The 19,489-nt window shown below is 41.1% G+C and overlaps 1 protein-coding gene across 4 annotated transcripts in view; it reads right to left on the bottom strand.

The window, feature by feature from the left end:
* Window positions 1-4,609: 4,609 nt before the first annotated feature.
* Window positions 4,610-19,489, bottom strand: part of sema3aa (sema domain, immunoglobulin domain (Ig), short basic domain, secreted, (semaphorin) 3Aa) — a 30,248-nt gene continuing 15,368 nt past the window's right edge. For 3 of the 4 annotated variants that reach the window (XM_026326435.1, XM_026326433.1, XM_033325040.1), the window contains 14 exons: window positions 17,388-17,507; window positions 16,472-16,562; window positions 16,260-16,379; window positions 14,089-14,231; window positions 13,833-13,947; window positions 13,684-13,753; window positions 11,246-11,390; window positions 10,887-11,106; window positions 10,364-10,455; window positions 10,186-10,227; window positions 9,812-9,969; window positions 8,318-8,385; window positions 8,076-8,224; window positions 4,610-7,323 (listed from right to left, as the gene is read on the bottom strand). In XM_026326435.1, coding sequence (XP_026182220.1) covers window positions 6,613-7,323; window positions 8,076-8,224; window positions 8,318-8,385; window positions 9,812-9,969; window positions 10,186-10,227; window positions 10,364-10,455; window positions 10,887-11,106; window positions 11,246-11,390; window positions 13,684-13,753; window positions 13,833-13,947; window positions 14,089-14,231; window positions 16,260-16,379; window positions 16,472-16,562; window positions 17,388-17,507 — 2,244 coding nt within the window. In that variant the 3' untranslated portion in view covers window positions 4,610-6,612. The remainder of the gene's footprint in view (window positions 7,324-8,075; window positions 8,225-8,317; window positions 8,386-9,811; window positions 9,970-10,185; window positions 10,228-10,363; window positions 10,456-10,886; window positions 11,107-11,245; window positions 11,391-13,683; window positions 13,754-13,832; window positions 13,948-14,088; window positions 14,232-16,259; window positions 16,380-16,471; window positions 16,563-17,387; window positions 17,508-19,489) is intronic. The other variant, XM_026326434.2, reaches the window with a different exon arrangement.

The raw sequence follows: 19,489 nt of genomic DNA, 5'->3' as shown, positions 1-19,489 counted from the left end.
TCTGGAGTAAGCACATCTTCATCTCCTCATCATGGCTGCAGTGAATTTAAAAAGAGCGTGGAGTCACTAGAGAATCACAGTGTTCACCTTCATTTCACCTGTCAGTCTAAATCACTGCCAGCTAGTCCTCACATTTCAGCTTTCAGTGATAAATGTGAGAACTTTTGGACTTTTCGTCAGTTTCTCTAGGATTTATTTCAAACAGGTTGTTATGGTGTGTGAGTCAAGGGCACGGGAAGGAGAATTTAACTGGTAACAGAACTGTTAATAGGATTTACTGGTCACTGTCTCAAAGCCAATCTACAAAGCCAGTACTGTAACAGCAGCATAATATCCTTGCTAATGAAAGGTGGAAGAGTAACAGTGAGTTGAAAATGTAGAAAACTAATGAAGAATCTCACAAAATTGGTCCTGGGTGCTAATTTTTGGGAGGATTTTGCAGCACCCTGACTGCAGCACCTGGATGTTTGTACAGCATTCATTTTTATTGTCTGCTCAGCAGAGGCTGCTCTTGCTAATTACCAAGTTTTTTTTCCCCTGTGTATTCCACACTGGCTGCGGGCAGAAATGAAAACACAGCCCACAGCCTGAAGTTGTGGTTTAAAATGGCAGAAGGTCTTCGTGAATGGCCATTAACTTCAGTGTAAATTTATGGATTAATAGTGGTCGAAATACACTTATTGACTTTCTTGCCAAGAGTTAGATGAATGGATCAATACCACTCTCTGATGTCTGCTAGCAGGCAATTAGCTTAACATAAAGACTGGAAACAGTGGGAGAAGGCTAGTTTGTCTATGCCCAAAATTAATTTGTAAACATTAGTAAGTAAAATCTTATATCATGCTGTTTAATAAGGTTTTTATTATTTCTTGACAATCAGCAGAGACGCCGTGACGTCACTGCTCTGAGAAATTGTCATATTTACAAATGCCCCATTAAAACTTGTCATTTATATGGAATGAACAAACAACATTTAATATTTTATTTAGTGAGTTTTTGAAATACTAGTAAGTGGATTTTGTACATTGTGAGTGAGCCAGGGTAAGGCAGGTTAAGGCAGGTTGGGTTAAGGGATAGGGTCAGGATTAGAGGGCAGAGTGAGGTTTAGGGGTATGAATCCAATTTGATGTGTATCCCAATGGTGTGGTGTGGAGTGGAGAGCCAAAGGCAAGGCATGGAATGATGCATGTCCTTCAGATGCCATGGGCTATATGTCACCCCTGTTCCAAGCTGAATAATTTCCCTCAAGTACTATAAGACTATGAAATATAAGTGGCCAAATTGGGTTGACGGAGTTAGATTTTCAAGCATTGATTGAAGGTTTCTGATTTCTAATGAAATAACAATTGGGGTTAGGTATCCAGGTCGAGTGGTTAACGTTAGGTAAAAGCATTGGTACTGGTTAATTGAATCTATCGGGTTACCATGGTGATTTTTGGGAAACGTGCAGAGTAGGGTAAGTTGAATGGAGAAGAGCGAGTTGTTGAGGTTAGGGATCTAGACTGAGTAGTTAAGGTTTAGGGTTAGCTGTTTCTTCCATATAAAAGTTGTGTTAAGCTAAGCTAAATGATCTTACGATCTCCACTGAGACAGGTTTTTTTTTTTGTACTCTCCTCACCCTCCACTCTCATTTCACATTCCACATTTATCCTCCGTGAAGTGACAGCAGCTGACATCTTAACTAATTCTGCACAAACCTCTAATGGGCTGATTCATCAGTAGAGCAAGAGGACGGGAAGTAATACTTTAAAGAAGAAATGCTCATTTTAGAAAGTCAGAGATGAGATTGTGTCAATGTTTTTGAATATTAGTCTAGTTATACACACCCCTGCAGTTCATGAATCATTAACAACACACCTGTTGTCAAGGTAGCGTCATAGCCGGTGACAGCACTTTGCAACAAGGGGCTAAGTCCCTTTAGTTTAGATTTACTAAACACAGGTGAGTCACACATACTCAGGGCAAATTCAAACATACATACAAATGCAGAAGCATATTCACATTAAAAAGCCAACAAGGAGAAAATATAAAAAACTCCAGCCAACTCCAAGCTAACTACACCAAGTCTGTGAATTTAAGCTCACAGTTTGGCATGAATCATTTTGCTTTCCAGAGACAGACAGGAACAGGTTATTGATCAGGTCACCAATCCCAAGCAACCAGTGAATGGAGAGTGTATGTGATTAATCCAATGTGCGTGAGTCAGTTTATGCCTGTCCCTAGATATGTGCCTGCCTGTGCAGCCATGTAAGATGTTTGTGACTCCCAGCCTTGTAGCTTGGTGTTGAGGAGGTGGGACTGCAGCCATAAATCATGGCTTCCTAGTGACAGACAGTGAAACAGCACTCCCAGAGGGCACTGTATATTTACTGTAACCCCAAGGAATTTATGCACAGGAAGTATAACAGCATTATGGGAATTGTATGATGTAATTCAATATTTTGGACCTTGGCATATCCTAGGGCCTAAAAGTTGAGTTCTAAACAATTTTAACAATTTTTTGTAATGTGGTTTTTGCCAGTTGTCCATCTGAGTGTAAGTACAATGCTAAATCACTGTAACACCCCTTTAATGTAGTGAAACCTCTATGTAGTACATCTTGATTCACAGCCGTAATGTGACACTGCATATCTCAGTTGAACACAAATTTATGATTGCATATAGTATATGTTCTTAGAGTATCTGTGTGGTACGTGTTGTCAGTGAGAAGGTAAGAAAAGCAAGCTACACCTGGAGAACACAGGGGGGTTCAGTCTTAATGGAAAATGTAATTTATCATCACAAAGAGCTGCTCTGTATAAGATCCCTCCCCGGTTGCCATAGTTTCTGCAGCAGCTGCCACTCATCTGCAAGGTTCCTAATTATAGGATCACCTGAAGAATAGTGCATTAATATATATTACCTACAGCTGAATGCTGTACGATGCATACAAAGACTACACGTGCCATCCAGATGGTGCTTTTCACAGCAGTTTACTTGGCTAGCAGGAAGTCTAACAGCCTGCTGTTGTGTTGTCCTGCCTTTGACCTATATCTCCTTTCTCCTTGCCCACAGACTTGATTTCCCCTAATACCTTGGGTTTGATGCTGGGCAAGAAGGAATGAGTCAGAGCTTCTTACTAGAGCCTAAGTTCAAGAGTTGTGAGGATCTTTGGACACACACACACACAGACATACTATAAACAGTGAAATATAAATAATGGGTCCTCAGATCAGGGTATTATGAGAAAAAATCTAGTTCAGAAAATTCCTGTCACTGGTCAAATGAAAATCTGTGTGATTTGATTGAAATGCAAACTAGTAGCTTCAATCTTATGGAAGTAAAAATTTAAAAACTGAATCTGAAAAGTTCATCAGTGTCAATAAAAACATAAAAGAGGTTTGCAGTCAGAGCAGAGTCAAAATTATTTTTCAGTGCAGCCAAGATGATATTTTATAAATGTCAGGTAAAATCTTTATTTACGTTTCTCAAATTATTGTCCCCTGGGGATGACTCAAATACTGCATCATCCATTTATGAAGAAAAGAAGAAAATCTAAGGCATGATAATTTCAATATTTAAGTAATGAGTTCAACTGAAAACTGTTCACTATTGCCAAGAGAGCATTAATGTTGCGTTTAGCAGCTGAAGGTGGTTATTGTTGTTCCAAAGAGAAATAGACTGTAGCTGTGAGGAGCAGATATGAGAGGAAAACACTTCAGACAGCAGAAGAACCCCCTTAAGGAAAGGGCACAGTGATAAAACCCTCCAACATAATACTCAAAACATCGCCTTTCTACAGCTGAAAACGTGTAGCTTCAAGACTTGAGACAGTCGCACACAAACACACAGGACATTCAAGGACTGTCACCATGGTAACAGGACCAGCAAATTCATAACATGTCTGAAACTTGAGGCCAAAGGAACATGATTACGCCACTCTAATCACTTCAGCTGACATGCAACACACAAGTGCACGTGTGCAGTCTCCGAGTAGGGAACTGTTGCTTTCAGAGATAATTGTGTCTGACTGTTAAAACAATGGATTTATGCAAAAATATTACAACATGTTAAGATGTTAAAGCACGCACTCAGACCTCACCTCAAGGCCTGGATTGGCTTTGACAAACAGGCTGCAACGGCAGTTGAACGACAGTGACCTCTGGTGGCCTTTTACGGGAATCATCATATTCTCTGTTCAGGGCTCGTTCACATGCTTTGCTTGGGTTTTGTTTTTTCACTGGATACATTTTTGACACATCACAGCCAGAAAAGCTCAAGTGTAAAACTGATGATGTGTAGTGGTTTGTTGTGAAGAGTTGGTTCACCCAAATTTGAAAGGAAAAACAAAAATCTTGCTTACCTTCAGTGGTCTTTAGTCCTGCAGATGTTTTAGTTTAATTTGCTCAGGTTTGAATATATCCATATCAGCTTTTCTGACTTTATCACAATAAAGGTAAATCTTTTCTTGCAGCACTATAAATTGAAGTCTTAGTCTTTTCAGAGCTTCAAAGCAGGCTTTGTTTTCACAGCAAACATTTTGGCTTGTTAGAGCAGAACAGGTGAAACGCGTTAACAGTGGCTCAGTGACCCAGCCTGCAGACTGTTTTGACTGAAATGAGAATAAAGACTTTTTGTAACGGAGATGTTTATTTAGACAACTGAATGCATGCCAGAAAGAACTGTGTTACAGCAGCGCTAAGTTTCAGCTCTCTTGCTTTTCTAACTCTGAGGGAGAGACCCGAAGTAGGGACATACCAAAGGTCTGGGTTTTGGTACAGAACACTAATTTATTGCATTGACACATTAATCTTGTCATGGGAGACAGGGGGGATACCACTGTTGAATCAAAGATCAAAGAGTTTGGGTTTCGAACAGCTTTGGCCAGAGTATCATGAGTCGATAATATCGCTGTTTTGGCAAAAGGACAAAAGTAATTCACACCTTGTTTTAAGGGAACGTCACCTCTCACACAAAACACATAGAGACAATAAAAAAGATGCACTTACTGTAGGTAGCATTCACATGCAGTATAACATGTCTTCTCCTCAGACTAGATTTAACATTTTTCTTGACTATTTTCTTACAGAGATTCACAGCTAATGTTTTTCAGTTGGGGAATTATCTTACACATAATGAATAAGACGTGGGGTGGATTGGGAGAAAGGAAAACATAATGAAATGATCTGTTATGAAAGGCAGAAGAGACAAAATTGTGCTTATCGTTGGTGGGATCTCATTAATCTAACAATGTGATTAATGACACAAACCCCTGTACTTTTCAAACCTTACATCCCAAAAAAGGGATTCCTTGACACAATTTCAGTCACTTGGTCCATCAAAGTTTTCTTAATTGCTTTTGCCATCATTTCTCCAATATAGTGATGAGCCAAAAATACAATAATATCAAAAATAAATGCAACCCTTTCACAAAACAATGAGCAATAAATAATAAAGTGGTGTTCTTGTACTGTATATGTACTGTATATACACAGACTTAAGTTTGTTTTTGTACACAAAACAAGCAGAGGTCTATTTCAGACTGGATTTTTAGCATAGCCCATAACTGGAATTTATACCCAGATTTGATAAATCCCAGAAAAAGCAACAACTTAATAACTTACACAGAATCCTTGGTAACAGGAGTGGTAATGCACAATGAGACGACTATGTTGCTTCTAATTTCTGCCCCAAAATTAGAAGCACTGGTTTGGTAAAGAAAGAAAATATAAAAGAAACATGTAACATTTTTTAGGGTGTAAAAAAGCCTCTAGAATTTCATAAAATAACTAGCTTATTAAAACATGACAACAACATGCACAATGCTTTCCCAGCCTCAGTTTGAGAGGGTTAATCTAAAGCATTTTCTCTGCACTGTGGCGTGACTTTATAGTCTTTGCGTGTAATAATGCTTCTATTTGTTTTTAAACAGCATGAGAGCCACTGGTGCAAGCTGTGCACACCTCAAGGTTGAACTGCAACCCTGCTCTTTCCGTCTTTGCTGTTGTCTGTCTTGACTTGAAATACTAGATGGGAGGTTCATTTTCTTCTCAAACAGTTCTCCAAAATAGTTTTTAATCCATTTCCATGTACAATATCCTGCAGTTCACATGCTCAGGTCAATGAGGGCAGCAGGTTGCAGTGTATGCATCATTTCTGCTTCCATAAATGTCTGTGTATCTATTAATGTCTCAGCAACTGTCCTCTTGGCATATAAGGCCATCTGCTTACCAACAAACTCCTCACTAGATGTTTTTATCCCAGTCCCATTTTCGTAGCTTATGTACAGGAGGTTGAAGTGTCTGGCAACCAGCCGTATCCTCACACATTTACAATATGCATTCCAGTTTTTCAGTCCTCTATCCATCTTTGTCCTTTCACAGGTTATCTTCATTTGTGTAAATGTGTGTTGAATGAGATCTTTATTGTTTTTACATGTTTGCAGTTAATGTATTTCTACCTAAAAGTGTGTTTGATGTTTTATTTTTATTTTTTTGTTCTGGCTGCTGTTGAGGAGAGGTCAGTGAAACATACATTGGATACACAATCTGCAGAATGTATTTGTGTGTATATTTGTGCGTCTGTGCATGTGTGTGTAGATCTGGTTGCATGTCTGCATCTCTGTGCTTCCTCTCAAACACTACGTGGGGGTCTTTGAAGCTCATGGGTCCTCCTGTTCCGTCCCTTCTTATTTTCCTGCATCCGTCTCCACTTGGCTGCATGCTGGCTGCTCGCCCTGGATCCCCCCATGACTTGAGAAGCAGCCAGGCTGCCCTGCCCCTTCTGGTTGTTTTGGTTCTTCTGGTTGTTCCTAGGTGCCTGGCCACTCAACATGCCCAGATTTGGTTGAACCTTCTGGCTGCGTGCTGACCCTTCCAGTGGTGGAGCTCCAGCCTGAAGCCATGACCTACTCTGTGGTGGACTGGCTTGCTGCTTCTGAGCATTAGGAGCCAAAGCTTTTGGCCGTAATGCAGAACCTCCAGTGTTGTCAGGTTTACCCTGACTGTTGGGCATCTTCACCCTCTTCTGTTTGCGCTCTTTCTTCCAAACTTGATCACAAAACTCCTCCACACTGTTGAGGTCTGGGTGGTCCAAAAGAGATAGGAAATCTCGGTACCACAGCCTGTGCTTGGCAGCGTGACCTATTCCGCCTCCGACACTGGGAAGTCCAGGTAGGATGTCGCTCAGTCTCTGAGTGGGGATGACCTGGAGGTTGAGGCGTAGCAGAGGCTGGATAAAGCCGTGTTCGACAGCCTGGCAGTGGTAGACACCAGTGTCAGACTGTGTTAGACTGCGTATGAGCAGTCCCTGATCTGTATGAAGCACTCTGTCATCTACCTTGATCTGAAACACACAGAGAATGAAAAAACTGTCAGTTGGAAACTAGAGAATGGGTAGTTCCATCAGTGTGGACCACAGTTTCTGCAGTGTCTAATTATAGAACTTATCACCCTGTGATGTTTTTAGTGTGAAGTAGCTCTGCAACTGTTTTATGATGAAAGAAATACACATTTTTTCAGCCCTAAGGGCACACACCATGTGTTGTTTTTGTGATAAACACTGAATATAAACATAACTGGGTAAAGAGACCCCACAGGGCTGTCCAAAAATCAGCGTGAACCAACATTGAAACATGAATAACATACTTTGTACTTTGTAATATGAACATGGTGCACAGTATCTGCTGTATACCTCAACACTGTGACCAGGTTCCTCACTCATAACATTAGAAGCTTTGGTGGTGGTAGAGCCCAGATTGTTCATCTACCTAAACCAACACACTTTGAACACCCAGTTTGAAAAAAATCACAAGGTCAAAAGCTCAATTTAAACATCCATGACCTAAGGGTGCCACCCTCTCCCTGAAGTTAAAGGTCAAAGGGGCCAGAAGTCATGACATGATAACACAGAGCAGGAAAAGTATAGCCCTTGGCAGACAAATGATGTTTTATTGCTAGTTACTGGTGTAGTTAGTGTGACACAGATAGACCAAAGTAGCATGTAAGGGTTTTACAGTCATCCAGCAGGAATTTGCCATTTGAGGTGCCTGGTGCTTTCAAGAGTTAAGTCATGAACAAAATTCAACGCATACACACCTCATGCTTGCGATCGTCGTTGGGCTTCTGCAGCTGCCAGTAGATCAGCGCTCTCTGAGACTTGGGGCTGCACTCTAGGAACATACTGCTGTTCTCCACACCGAACACGCTCCTGTCGTTTACGCTGCCTCCTACGCTGTCCATGTCATCTGCTCATACCAAAACACACACACAAAGGGGATTGAGATGTGTGGAAAAAAAGGAGAAAGTGCAGGAGTGAGTGTGTGACGTCATTACGGTACCATGATGCTGAAGGTCTGAGCACTGGGAGAGAGGGTCTCCGTTTCTGATGTCCTGTCGTCTGGTTCGCCTGGGAAGAAAAAACGTTAAAAAACAGTTCATAGATGCAGAAATCATGTTCTGTTCAATGTACTGTTTGATTTCAACCACTAGGGGGTAATGTTACACAATGTTACTCCACGCTCAGCTTCACTTTAATGAATAGGAACTGGGTATTTATTCAACCTTCACTCCACTGTTAAATCACATGGAAGGAAAAAAAAACCCTGGCAGAATGTAAGAAACATAAACCTGCGAAGCGATGAACCAGTGTGCTTCACTGCCTTCCAATGAGGCACTATTATGAAACATATACAGCGCTGGTGTGCCCTTGCACAGCCTTGTAAAAACAACCCTTCTCTTTGTATTCTCAAAATGAAGGTCTGCTATGCCCATCCACATCTTTTACTGTAAATGTGAGGCATTTTCATAGCCTGGCTCTACGGACTAACTTCCACTGTTTAAACTCTCTAAATGGTCAGCATGTGTGTGATATCTGCACTCAAAATATGACCACTTCTGTCCTCCCTTCCCTACGCATGCCATACATGTACACACATCTTTCTGTCTCTTTCCGTCACATGTCCCTCTTCTCTGCCTTTCCTGGGCTAACATTCCTGTCTTCCTGGCTGTCTGTGCACTTGCAGTGCCTGGTGTCTGGGAGAGAAAATATTTGCAGCATAGACAGGAGCTGAGAGGAGTTGGTCCTGGCCTTAACCGCGGGGTGTGCCACCTTGTCTGTAACCCTGCCAAGCTGGAGTATACCCACTGGCCTACTTCTGCTATGTGTGAGAAGTTCTGGATGAGTGAGATGCAGGGGTGTAGTGCTAAGTGTGTGTGTGTGTGTGTGTGTGTGTGTGTGTGAGGGATGTAGTGGTCAGCCTGATCCCGCTGGATACAGCAGAGGGTAATTTGAGGGTGTGTATGTTCATACCTCCTGGCTGCAGGGTGAAGCGGTCAGGCTGCTCCTGTTGGTTATAATTTAGTGTGTTTGCGTGTGTGTAGATGCATATTCATGTGTACGTGTGTACATCTTGGCTGTGGGGTGACAGGATCACTACTCAGAACAAATGTTACTGGCATGAGAACCCAGGTTTCTGATTTGGACCTCTTGGAAGCCTGCATGTGCATGTGAACTTACTGACTGTATTCCTATTAGATTACTTGTTTAGGTTTTTTGGCATGTATTGTGTATATATTTGGATTCACTGTACTTGCTAATAGGCCAGTGGACGTGGGTTAGAGAAACAGGGTTGTATGTTGAGATGCCTTTGAGCAAAGCTTTTAGAGCCAAATGCAATAGTAGACTCCAGCTGTACTGATATCTCCCATGTGTGACTGCATGTGACGGCATCGACGCAAAGGCAGGATACTGGTAACGGAGCATGCATGCTCAGCAAACCCACTGATGAGAAATAAAAGTTAAAAAAGAGTGTTTAATGTGTTTATGCTCCTACCTCTTGGCAGTGGGAAAATATCTCGAGCATTCGGTACCATCCCAGGCGCAGTAAGGGTCTCTAGCCAGGCAGCACTCAGCGCAAGCTTTCCCATACACCTCGCAACGGTGTAAAGACATCTGCGATACGCCCAGGGCTGAGCCAAGGTACAGCTGTTGCTGTGAGAGCCAAAGAAACATTAAGGACATAAAAACTGAATGTTCCTGTGGGGTTCACTTGGAAAGGTTCTTGTAAGAAGAGGTAGGCACATTAGAAATCTGTCTTTGGGTATTGATTAAAAGTCCTGAAGTTTAATTTTTTTTTTTTGATTTCCTTGGATTTGAAACCTTGTCAACAACTTTTGGATAAATTATTGTGTCAATACAAATTGTTACCTGCTTGGTGGACAGCTCCATAGCAGTAATGCGAGTGGGCTCCTGTACAACACAAACAGAGCCTGTTAAAACACATCTCTGACAGTAATGTATTTTTATACTGCAGGTCTCAGTTTAATATAAACAATTCTCATAGGATGTCAGCTTTATAAATTGTTGTTAACACACAACATCATACCCTAAAGACAGTCATCTCTTCCAGCACCACCTCTTCCAGGTCATGCCAGGTCTCTCTGGGGATTGTCACCACCTTCAGCACCGTTCCCATATCTGAAAGGCAACAGTCAGATACAGTATGTTTCCATGAAAAGTCTGTTTTGATCACATATAAATATATTTGTTTATTAGTGACTCAATTCTCTAGTCAGAGATTTGTAGCTGCCTCCTGATTTTTTTATTGATTGAGCTTTTTACTATAAAGATGCTACAGTAAAAAGTCTGTTTGCCTCTGTCGTGTTTATAACATTGAATTCTAAAATACTAATATAAAACAGCATTTTCTGGTAGGAAAAACTTTTAATTGATATGTGTTTATTTAAAAGAGTTCACTAAAAAAAATCCAAAATACAATTTGTAAACATTTAAATAAAGTTGGAGTTGGTTTCTGGTGCAGTTTGTTTTCTGTAGCTGTGACTAATCTCAGTAATCTGTCAAAATCTACTGTTAAGACAGAAACAGTCAAACTTTCTGAATTTTTGTACCTGTGCCAATGAACATGACATCATACTGTCCGTCCTCTGCCTCCACTCTGTCCACCACCAGCTGGGAGAACTGGTAGTCAACATCAGTCCGCACCATGATGGGACGCCCCCCTATTGGGTGCACTGGGTTGTACATAGCTGGGTGTCCCCTGGCAAAGGTGATGACATCATCTGGAAGGTCCTTGGTTGAGTCAAAACCACCAAATGTCTTACTGGGACACTGAGAACGAGACATGAAATGCCACAGTCTGATTGATCTGCATTAACCTCTCATAGAAAATGCCAGTCAAGAATGCAAAGCTGTGTCGGGCATATTTGTTGTACTGCATTTGTGGGCAGTTATTTATGTGAGGACTCACAGTGCCAGGGCGAGGGTAGGGCACCCGGCCTTGGAAAGGCACCCACTGGTAGTTGGGTCCATCTCTGTGGGCGTACGGACCCAGGAAAACCCTCCTGATGTCTGCCATGCTGTACATACACACTGCTGAGCCCTTAAATATGTTACTATAGAGGAAAGAGAGAGAGAAACATACAAAGGGTGAAAAAAAAAAGAGTTTAAGGATGAAGAGAGGGAGTGAGAAGGCGGTGAAATGAAAAAACAGCCAGAAAAACAGGAGATTTATATATGATCGGTCACAAGACAGGGATTAGGAGGCTGGAAATACTGAAGAAAGACAACAAAATGACCCTTCACAGCACAAAGACAGAGGGAAGCAAGGTTGTCGTTACTTAAGTACGGGAATGACAGATTGGAACTTCTCTCTGATTGCTTCCAGCCACTTGAGAACAGACAGGAATTTGGGCACACAACCAACAAAACAGGAGACCTGCTTCAGAGCATATTTGAAATCCCCTCCAATATTTTGTGAGTGCTTGCTCGAGCCAGATGGCCAGACGAAGTCCAAAGCAGACAAGTTCAATCAATCATGCAAAAAAAAAAAAAAAAAAAGAAAGAGAAATTTTGTGGGTTTTATTTCAATCTCTGCTCTGTCCTGGGTCATCCAGAAAATAGCTTTTTGAGCTATGACTCATTTATATGGAGAATCTGGGAGTTCCACTTGAATAATCCAAGATATATATTCCAGGAGAGTTATTAGAATATTCATGTGGAGATGTGACATTTGACACACTAAGGTGGCTGTTTGCTTTGAACACCGTCAAGAACATTAACCTCTATCAATGAACGGTGAGATCAGTCTCACATTTTTACAGATTTATAATTATTCACTTGTAAGTCATAGGTTCATACATAATCTCAGTAAGTTCAACTTTAAGTGTCACATCTTAGATTTTACTTTTAGAGAAAATCTCTCTTGCATTTGCAGAAACCAAATACGTCAGTAAGATTCAGGACGTCCTTTGTCTTGCTGACTGCAATGGGAAGTTGTATCAGACTAATTGGGGATGTGGCGGGCATACACACAGCCGACAGAACTTACTAAGGCATGGAAGACGAATGGATTAGCATTTGAAAATGTTAATTACAGAGAAATTCAATTAACTCTGGGGGCAAGAAGAAGGCACTCCAATATCTGTGCTTAAAGAAGAAGGGCGAACATGTGTTTGTGCAGATACACAGTATGTGAGACAGGCATATAAATTCAACCATCCCCACAAAAATGCACACACAAACACACACAGAAATAAGGGCAGAATCAAACATTGATCTGTCAGTGGCAGCGTCTCTGTGCCTCATTAAGCAATGATATTAAAAGTCGGTCCCTCTGAATCTCTGCCTTATTCATCTCTGCAAACCGGCCACTTAGAAAACCAATTAAATCACTCTAATTCCTCAATGCCCCATAATTGAATTTTAAAGCATGCATGCATGTTTGTGTGTGTGTGTGCGGGCACACGTGGGGGTATGCGGGTGCACACCCACCACCGTGCACTGACCTCTTTGTTTGAATACATTCCAGAAAGCTGAGAAAAACCATAGAGGCCTGATGATGCAAGGTGCCTGTCAGTATGTCTTAGCTCACACTGCTGTTCTATTCATCCATTCAGTCCTTATCATTAGTGGTGATTGATGGTGAAGTGTTTGTCCTTTTTTCAAAGCAGTTCAGAGACACTACTGGACACAAAATGCCCCCTCCTCCTTTCCAAATGCAAATTCATCATCATCATGATAAGTGCCACCATCTGTGCCATTTCAACTCACTTATCTGCCTTGCCCCGTGCCTTCACCTCCCTGCATGCTTCAATAGAGCCACACCCGGCCTCTGAAAACCCCATTCAATGCTGGGGCGGCAGCCAGGGGAGAGACGTGCGTTCATGCTGAGTGAATATCGTGTTTCTCTCTCTCCCTCCGGCTCCATAATCTGATTTCCCTACAAGCCTCTGCCAAGGTTTCATTGAAAAGAAGGGACAGGTAGTGGGGAACAGGGATTCGGCTAAAAGCAATCTCCAATATGATTTGTGGGGGGATGTGCCACACAAGGGGAAAGCAACCGTAAGACACCTGTAAGTGGATTATGGGACGGGGAGCACAGTCTGGGAATTTGACAGGGACACGCTTGGTCGCTTGCATCCTGGTGTGTCATTGAAAATGGTTAGGAAATTATAGATAAAAGATCAGAAAAAAACCCAACTCTTTAAAAGAAATATAAACCATGTGTGTTTTTCAAATACAAAGGAGAAAACTTGTCCAGGACGGTTTGCCCTACCAAATATATTAGCTCCTGAACCCCTAGCAACAAATTCAACAAAACAAATATGAGGTCTGCCAACCTGCTCAAGAATATGAGGCCTTGCACGCACACTTTAGAGACCACGAAAAGATTCATGAAAAGATTACCTAGATGTGGTGAAAACAGCGTAGATAACTGGATTCTTTGGATCCTTGGAGCTCATGAGAAACACGTCCTCTGGAAATACACAACAAGAATAGGTGAAGGTGTGTCAAATACTGCTTCCTTCATGTATGAATAAACAATACACACTTACGTAGTTCATCAAAGTGTGTATCAATGCCATTGACCCCGGGGACTGAACAAATGAGCCGGGCCTTGAGAAAAGTGGTCCACTTGTTCACCAGACTCCTGTGACCTCCCATATCATTCTGTAACGACATTAACACATTTTTTATAAGTTCTAACATCAATATGTATTTCTGGACAAGAAGTAAATATGGACGTAATGAGGAGTATTGCCAATGCTTATTAATAAAATGTGAGAAGAACTCTGTTGTGTGTGTTGTTACCTTACACAGTTGTGCTATCCTGGCAATGGTAGCTTTGCCGGTGTGCTCTCCATCCATGGCGTTCTCTTTAAAAAACAGGAAGAGCTTGTCGTCTTCAGGGTTGTCGCTTTCAGGGATCAAGTGTACGCCGACAAATCTGGGGTCTGGAGGAAAATCAGGAACATAAATAAATAAAAAAAAAATCTTTTATGTGGTGAGTACAATGGATGATAGAGCCAAAGCATAAATTTGTACATACACAAACTGAATCACACACCCCTATACAAACATCATTTTACGACTGAACTTCTTTCTCGATGACAAGCGTTTCACCCCTATTTTACACCTCTGAAGTCAATCCGCCATGATATTCTCCAGTCACGGCTCAGTAATAACAGCCATTCACTTTACACCCTGGTGTTACAGTATCTGACTTTACCCTGAGTGAGCTCTCCAAGTCCAAATCCCACATAACCCCTATTTCGAGACCACATCCTCGCAAACACACATGGCTCTGATTGTCCTGGGTAACACTTGAATAAATTTATCTCAACTTTAAACACAGGAGGAAATCAAAGCTAAACGAGCAAGCTGAGGCCTTAGGGCTGGGATATCTCCTGACATGAAGGGGCATAAGAACTGAGGAGAAGTGGCTGCAGTCACTGAGGCGTCATCACGCGTAAATTGAGCCTGTGTCTTAAAGCTCAGGGGTTAGCTGGAGAGAAACAAGCAGTGCCATGTTACGCCTCTGTGGCCCTTAAGGATATAGAGTAGCTGTAAAATAGAGTGCGGTCAAAGTGGGAAACAAATTTATTTGCGCTGTGAATCATGTGTACCACACACATAGTTTAGCCCTCTATTGCCAATATGTGCAATTAAATCTACTCATTCACAAATTTATCTCTGCATAGACATGCATACAAGAACAGGCTGTTGCCAGTGTCCCCAACCATTTAGGTCATACAAATTCATTACATTTAATTCCTACCAAAAGGCAACTTTATTCAGAGGACGTTTAATCTAACCTCCTCTGACTGAGATGGCATTAATGTGTAAATAAAATACAGGAATTAAAACTAGCGAGACTAAAGCCACCGTTTACCCCTAAATCCTTTCACTTGCTAATTAGGATTTATTCCCAAGTTTCTCCCTGTTACATATGAGTACCATGTAACCTTGTTGATAAAGGCTGAATAGAAAAGCCCCATCTCAGTAATCCATGCAATTACAATCCTCCCTTTGTAGAGAAGGAGCTAGATTTTGCTGAATGGATACAATCCCCGGAGTATTTGTTTGAACAAGGTGAAAGATCGATGGGGATTAACGTGGTAACAATGACTTCTCTCTTTATTGCTGTGATATTAAAATATCACAGTAATCAGCACTGCGGAGAGCAGTGTTGATGGTGCTGGAAGGGAGGGGGGTGATTGAGTGCATCTCTGAGGAATTTGACTCCAGTACAGGAAAACAGCTGAGAGCAGATTAGTTCTGTGGGAAAAAGGGGGGAAAAGGGATGGCACAGCTTGAGGGAAAGGTTCAAACTGACCTTTTGTGGTTCCCAAAGTCCTCCATGGTGCCGAAAGATAGCCAGACAGACTGAGCAGTCAATAACCCTCCCTGCTGCACTAATCTTACTAGCACTGGCAAATCCAGTGACTTTGTGAATGGGCCCTGGTATCTGATGTCTGCACATGAATGGTAGTGACTGGAGATTTGAGGGTTGTGAGAGAACTGAATACTTTAAAAAATCCTTTGAACAGCTCAGTGGTGTTTTTTTCTCCAAAACGGGCCAATGACAAATGTTTACTTCCATCTTGTACTTAATAGTTAAGGCTTATTTAGACCACAGTGTCCAGTTTTACTTTAATGTTAAAGTTTGATGTCTAAAATTGAATAGTATCCAGTGTTTGTAGTGACTTCCACTGTTACATTGTACATATAATCAGCCTCTAGTTAAAAGTATATAACCCAGGAAAGACTATATGTTTGAGTATACTGCAGCCACAAACCTAACAATCCCAAATTAAAAAACATAAAGAAAATTCATGTATAAAACTAGATCTTATAAAATTCTAGATTAACTTTTTATTTAAAAACTTCTTCCTTTTCACAGTAATATTTAGTGTTTCACATAAAAAAAAACAAACAAAACCTAACTAACATAAACTAACTAATAAAAACTATTTTTTTACCATTCAGCCATCTTGAATCATGCTGCTCTGTTCTGATTGGATGATGGTCTCCCAAGGTACGGAAAATAGCAAAGTCCCTTCCCATGAAATCAGCAGATGTGCCAGAGTACAGCTCTCCATCTGCCAGTGAGAAAGTATAGTTAGGAACAAATGACCAGCTCTGAGGTGAATTTCTACTTCCTGGAACTAATCGAAGCCAAGATCCAACTCACCGATCAGAAGTGAGGCCGAGAGCATTTTGGGGTCATAGGGACTTTTCCCGCGCCCGTTCTCGAAATGTGAAGCCAGTCGAAAGATGTTGTCCTGTGGTGGAATGGGTCAAAGTTCAAAATGAGGCCAGTGAAAGCCACATTAAGCCTGCCTAGCCTGTGTTTCATATTACAACATATTCTGATTATAGCATACTACTTTTAGAGTGGGTCACACCAGAACTTCAGCTCGATATGAGCAGTGAGATTTATTTTTCTATAGTGCTCAGTTCAGCTATTTTGATTACACAGAAACAATAAAAATATTGGAGAAAAAGTAGGATCATGCATCAAAGCCACAGCTCAACTTCAGTCTTTAAGTAAATTAAAAGAAAAGTTACAAAAGAGATCCAACTCACTCACTTTTCTTTGAATCAAATACTGACAATACCACTTTAAACTCAACAGAACACATGCAGGGTCTTCTGTACTAAAAACCTGCACGATGCAAACACTAAATCTCCTCCCCATTGTTGGACTGCAGAACCCATGCTGGTACATTGATTAACCTGTAGACCTTTGTCAAGATGACTGATTAAACCTTTATGTAGGGGAGAGGTTGTTTAATTTCCAACGGCTGAAGTCGAATCATGTAGTGAACACTTTTTTTTCACTTATTCACACAAAGGAAACATCGATCAGAAAATAATCAATGAAGGGAATGAATACTGCTGTGTGTGATATATGAGTGTGTGTGGTGTGTGGGTGTGCACAGTGGCAGTGCACAAATCCTTCTAAGGGGGCACAATATTGCACTTCCTTTCTCATTAGTTCACTACAGCACTGCCGTCACATTTCATGACTTCTTAATGAATGCTCAGTTGAAATCTAAATGACCTCTTGCATGCATGTAACCCATCAATGAATGGAGATTTATTACCTCGGCTCTCTTGCCCATTTCCAGGTAAGCACAAATAGGGTGGAAAGCTCCTGTGCCGCAGATGTACAGATGGGTAAGGTTGTAAGGTTGGAGAACCCGGACAAAGTTAGAACACTCTTTCTGAAAAAGAAATAGCACAAGGAAACTCAAAACCCCTACTTCTGGATAATTTTTTACAGCTGGCAAGAAGATTGAAATACATTTTGTACATGCGATACCTGCACCTGTGTATTCTGTAACCCTACCAGCAGCACAGTATATTATATAGCCTTGCAAAGTATATGGGCTTTTTATGAAAAAGCCTATATATGTAGTGCACTAATCTCCACACTGCCAGTTCCCGCCTCTGTGTGATAAAGCTTAAATTAAGTTTTATCCTTTATGGAAATAGCACTGATACATTTAATAGTGAAAAGCTCTGATGTGATTAAGCAGAAACTACAGGCTAATGGAAAGCAGAGAATAATAGAGAATTCAGGAAAGCTCTGTTGGAGTTGTGTTTAGAAACTGGGAATAGCCTGAAAATAACTATATAAAAATGAGGCTACTTTAAGGAAATCTCACCTGTAAGTTGAAACAAGCAAATCTACCTCAGCTCTTTAATGATCCATATGTTTGAATTTACCGAGGGTATTTGGGTTGGCTCTCCAGCACATGTTGATAGTCCCAGTGGTGTGAGACTGTTTATTAGAGTGCTAATCAGCAGGCCTGGTTAATGTAGGAGGGCTATTAGCAGCATCGAGGAGTTGATTTGGGCACATGTGTTTAAAAGATTAGTCTACGGTTTGCCTAATTATAAATACATGCTGAATATCCACTTAACAAATCAGTACACAATTGCTTGGGGATTTGGAAATACAGCACACACATCACATCAGATGCAGACATCCAAATTATCCTTCTCTCTTCCTCCCTTGAACACATGTATCTCTTCAGGCTTCTAAACCTCCCAGACATTTCTGATCTGATGATTTCTCTCATATGAGGCATAAATGGATACAAGGCTTCACATTGGAGTGATGACATTTTCCATTGTAATAACAAATGAACCCTGGGACTGCACACTGCAAAGCTTCTCCAAAACAGAATTGCCTGCTATTATTCAAAAAGGCTAAAACTGTTGTTTGTGCTCTGAGTGTTTCTATTCCACAGGAATCTGCTTAAAGGAAAAGTTTGGGAAATAAATGTATTTGTTTTTTTGCCAAGAGTTTGGTACAAACGTCAATAACACTGTCATGTCCCTATGTGGCATCTAGCAGATGGTTAAGCTTAGTTAACAAGCCTGGCTGTGTCTGAGGGTCACAAAATCTGCTGTTTCATCTGTACAAAAAACCCAAGTGTAAAAATGTCAATTATGTACCAAACAATTTTTATCTGCAATAACATCCTCAAGTGCTGACATCACCTTTAGGTTGCCAAGCAACCAGAAGAGACTTAAGAAAGTCACTGGAACTACCCAACAAACTGTCCTGTGCATAACTCAATGTAAAACCAAATAAATGGTACAACATGTCAGTAATCTGGCAGGCAGACTCTGTTACCTCCTGAGTTTATTTCTGTATATCATATTTAGCCATGCACTGACTAGGATTCATTCAAATATTTGTGCATGTTATCATCACACACAGCGGAGGAAGGCTAAACTTTGAGCATTATGTCTCGTGGCTGATCTCAACCCCTGTATGACTGTGTGACTGTGTAACTTAATGACTTTACCTTCTGTGTTTTCTACTGTTGAATAGCAGGAGCATATGTGCCCCCCCCCCCCCCACATCATTCCCACGCCCTTATTATATGCATTTCACCCAGTCCTATAATCTCCCACCAATGCCAACTCTGTTTAGGATTTTACATGGCTGTCTTCAAGTTAGACTGATTAGCTATGTGGTAGGTAGGTTGCATCTGACCCTGACAGACGTTAGTTATGCAAGTCACTCAAACATGTGGTTCTGCTTTGTCCTCAGGTGACAAACAGTTTCCCTGATCAAAAACCATGTCATTATGTGGAAACCACAACATCCGCCAAGGGTCATTATAGGATAAAATTAATGATTCCCATTTGGCTGGGTATTGATGATGATTTTCCATAGGAGAAATAGGTC

This window comes from Mastacembelus armatus, chromosome 23 (assembly GCF_900324485.2).
Source record: "Mastacembelus armatus chromosome 23, fMasArm1.2, whole genome shotgun sequence".
Classification (NCBI taxonomy): domain Eukaryota; kingdom Metazoa; phylum Chordata; class Actinopteri; order Synbranchiformes; family Mastacembelidae; genus Mastacembelus; species Mastacembelus armatus.
The sequence above is the reverse complement of the archived record's forward strand: the minus strand, read 5'-3'. Positions and strand labels throughout refer to the sequence as shown.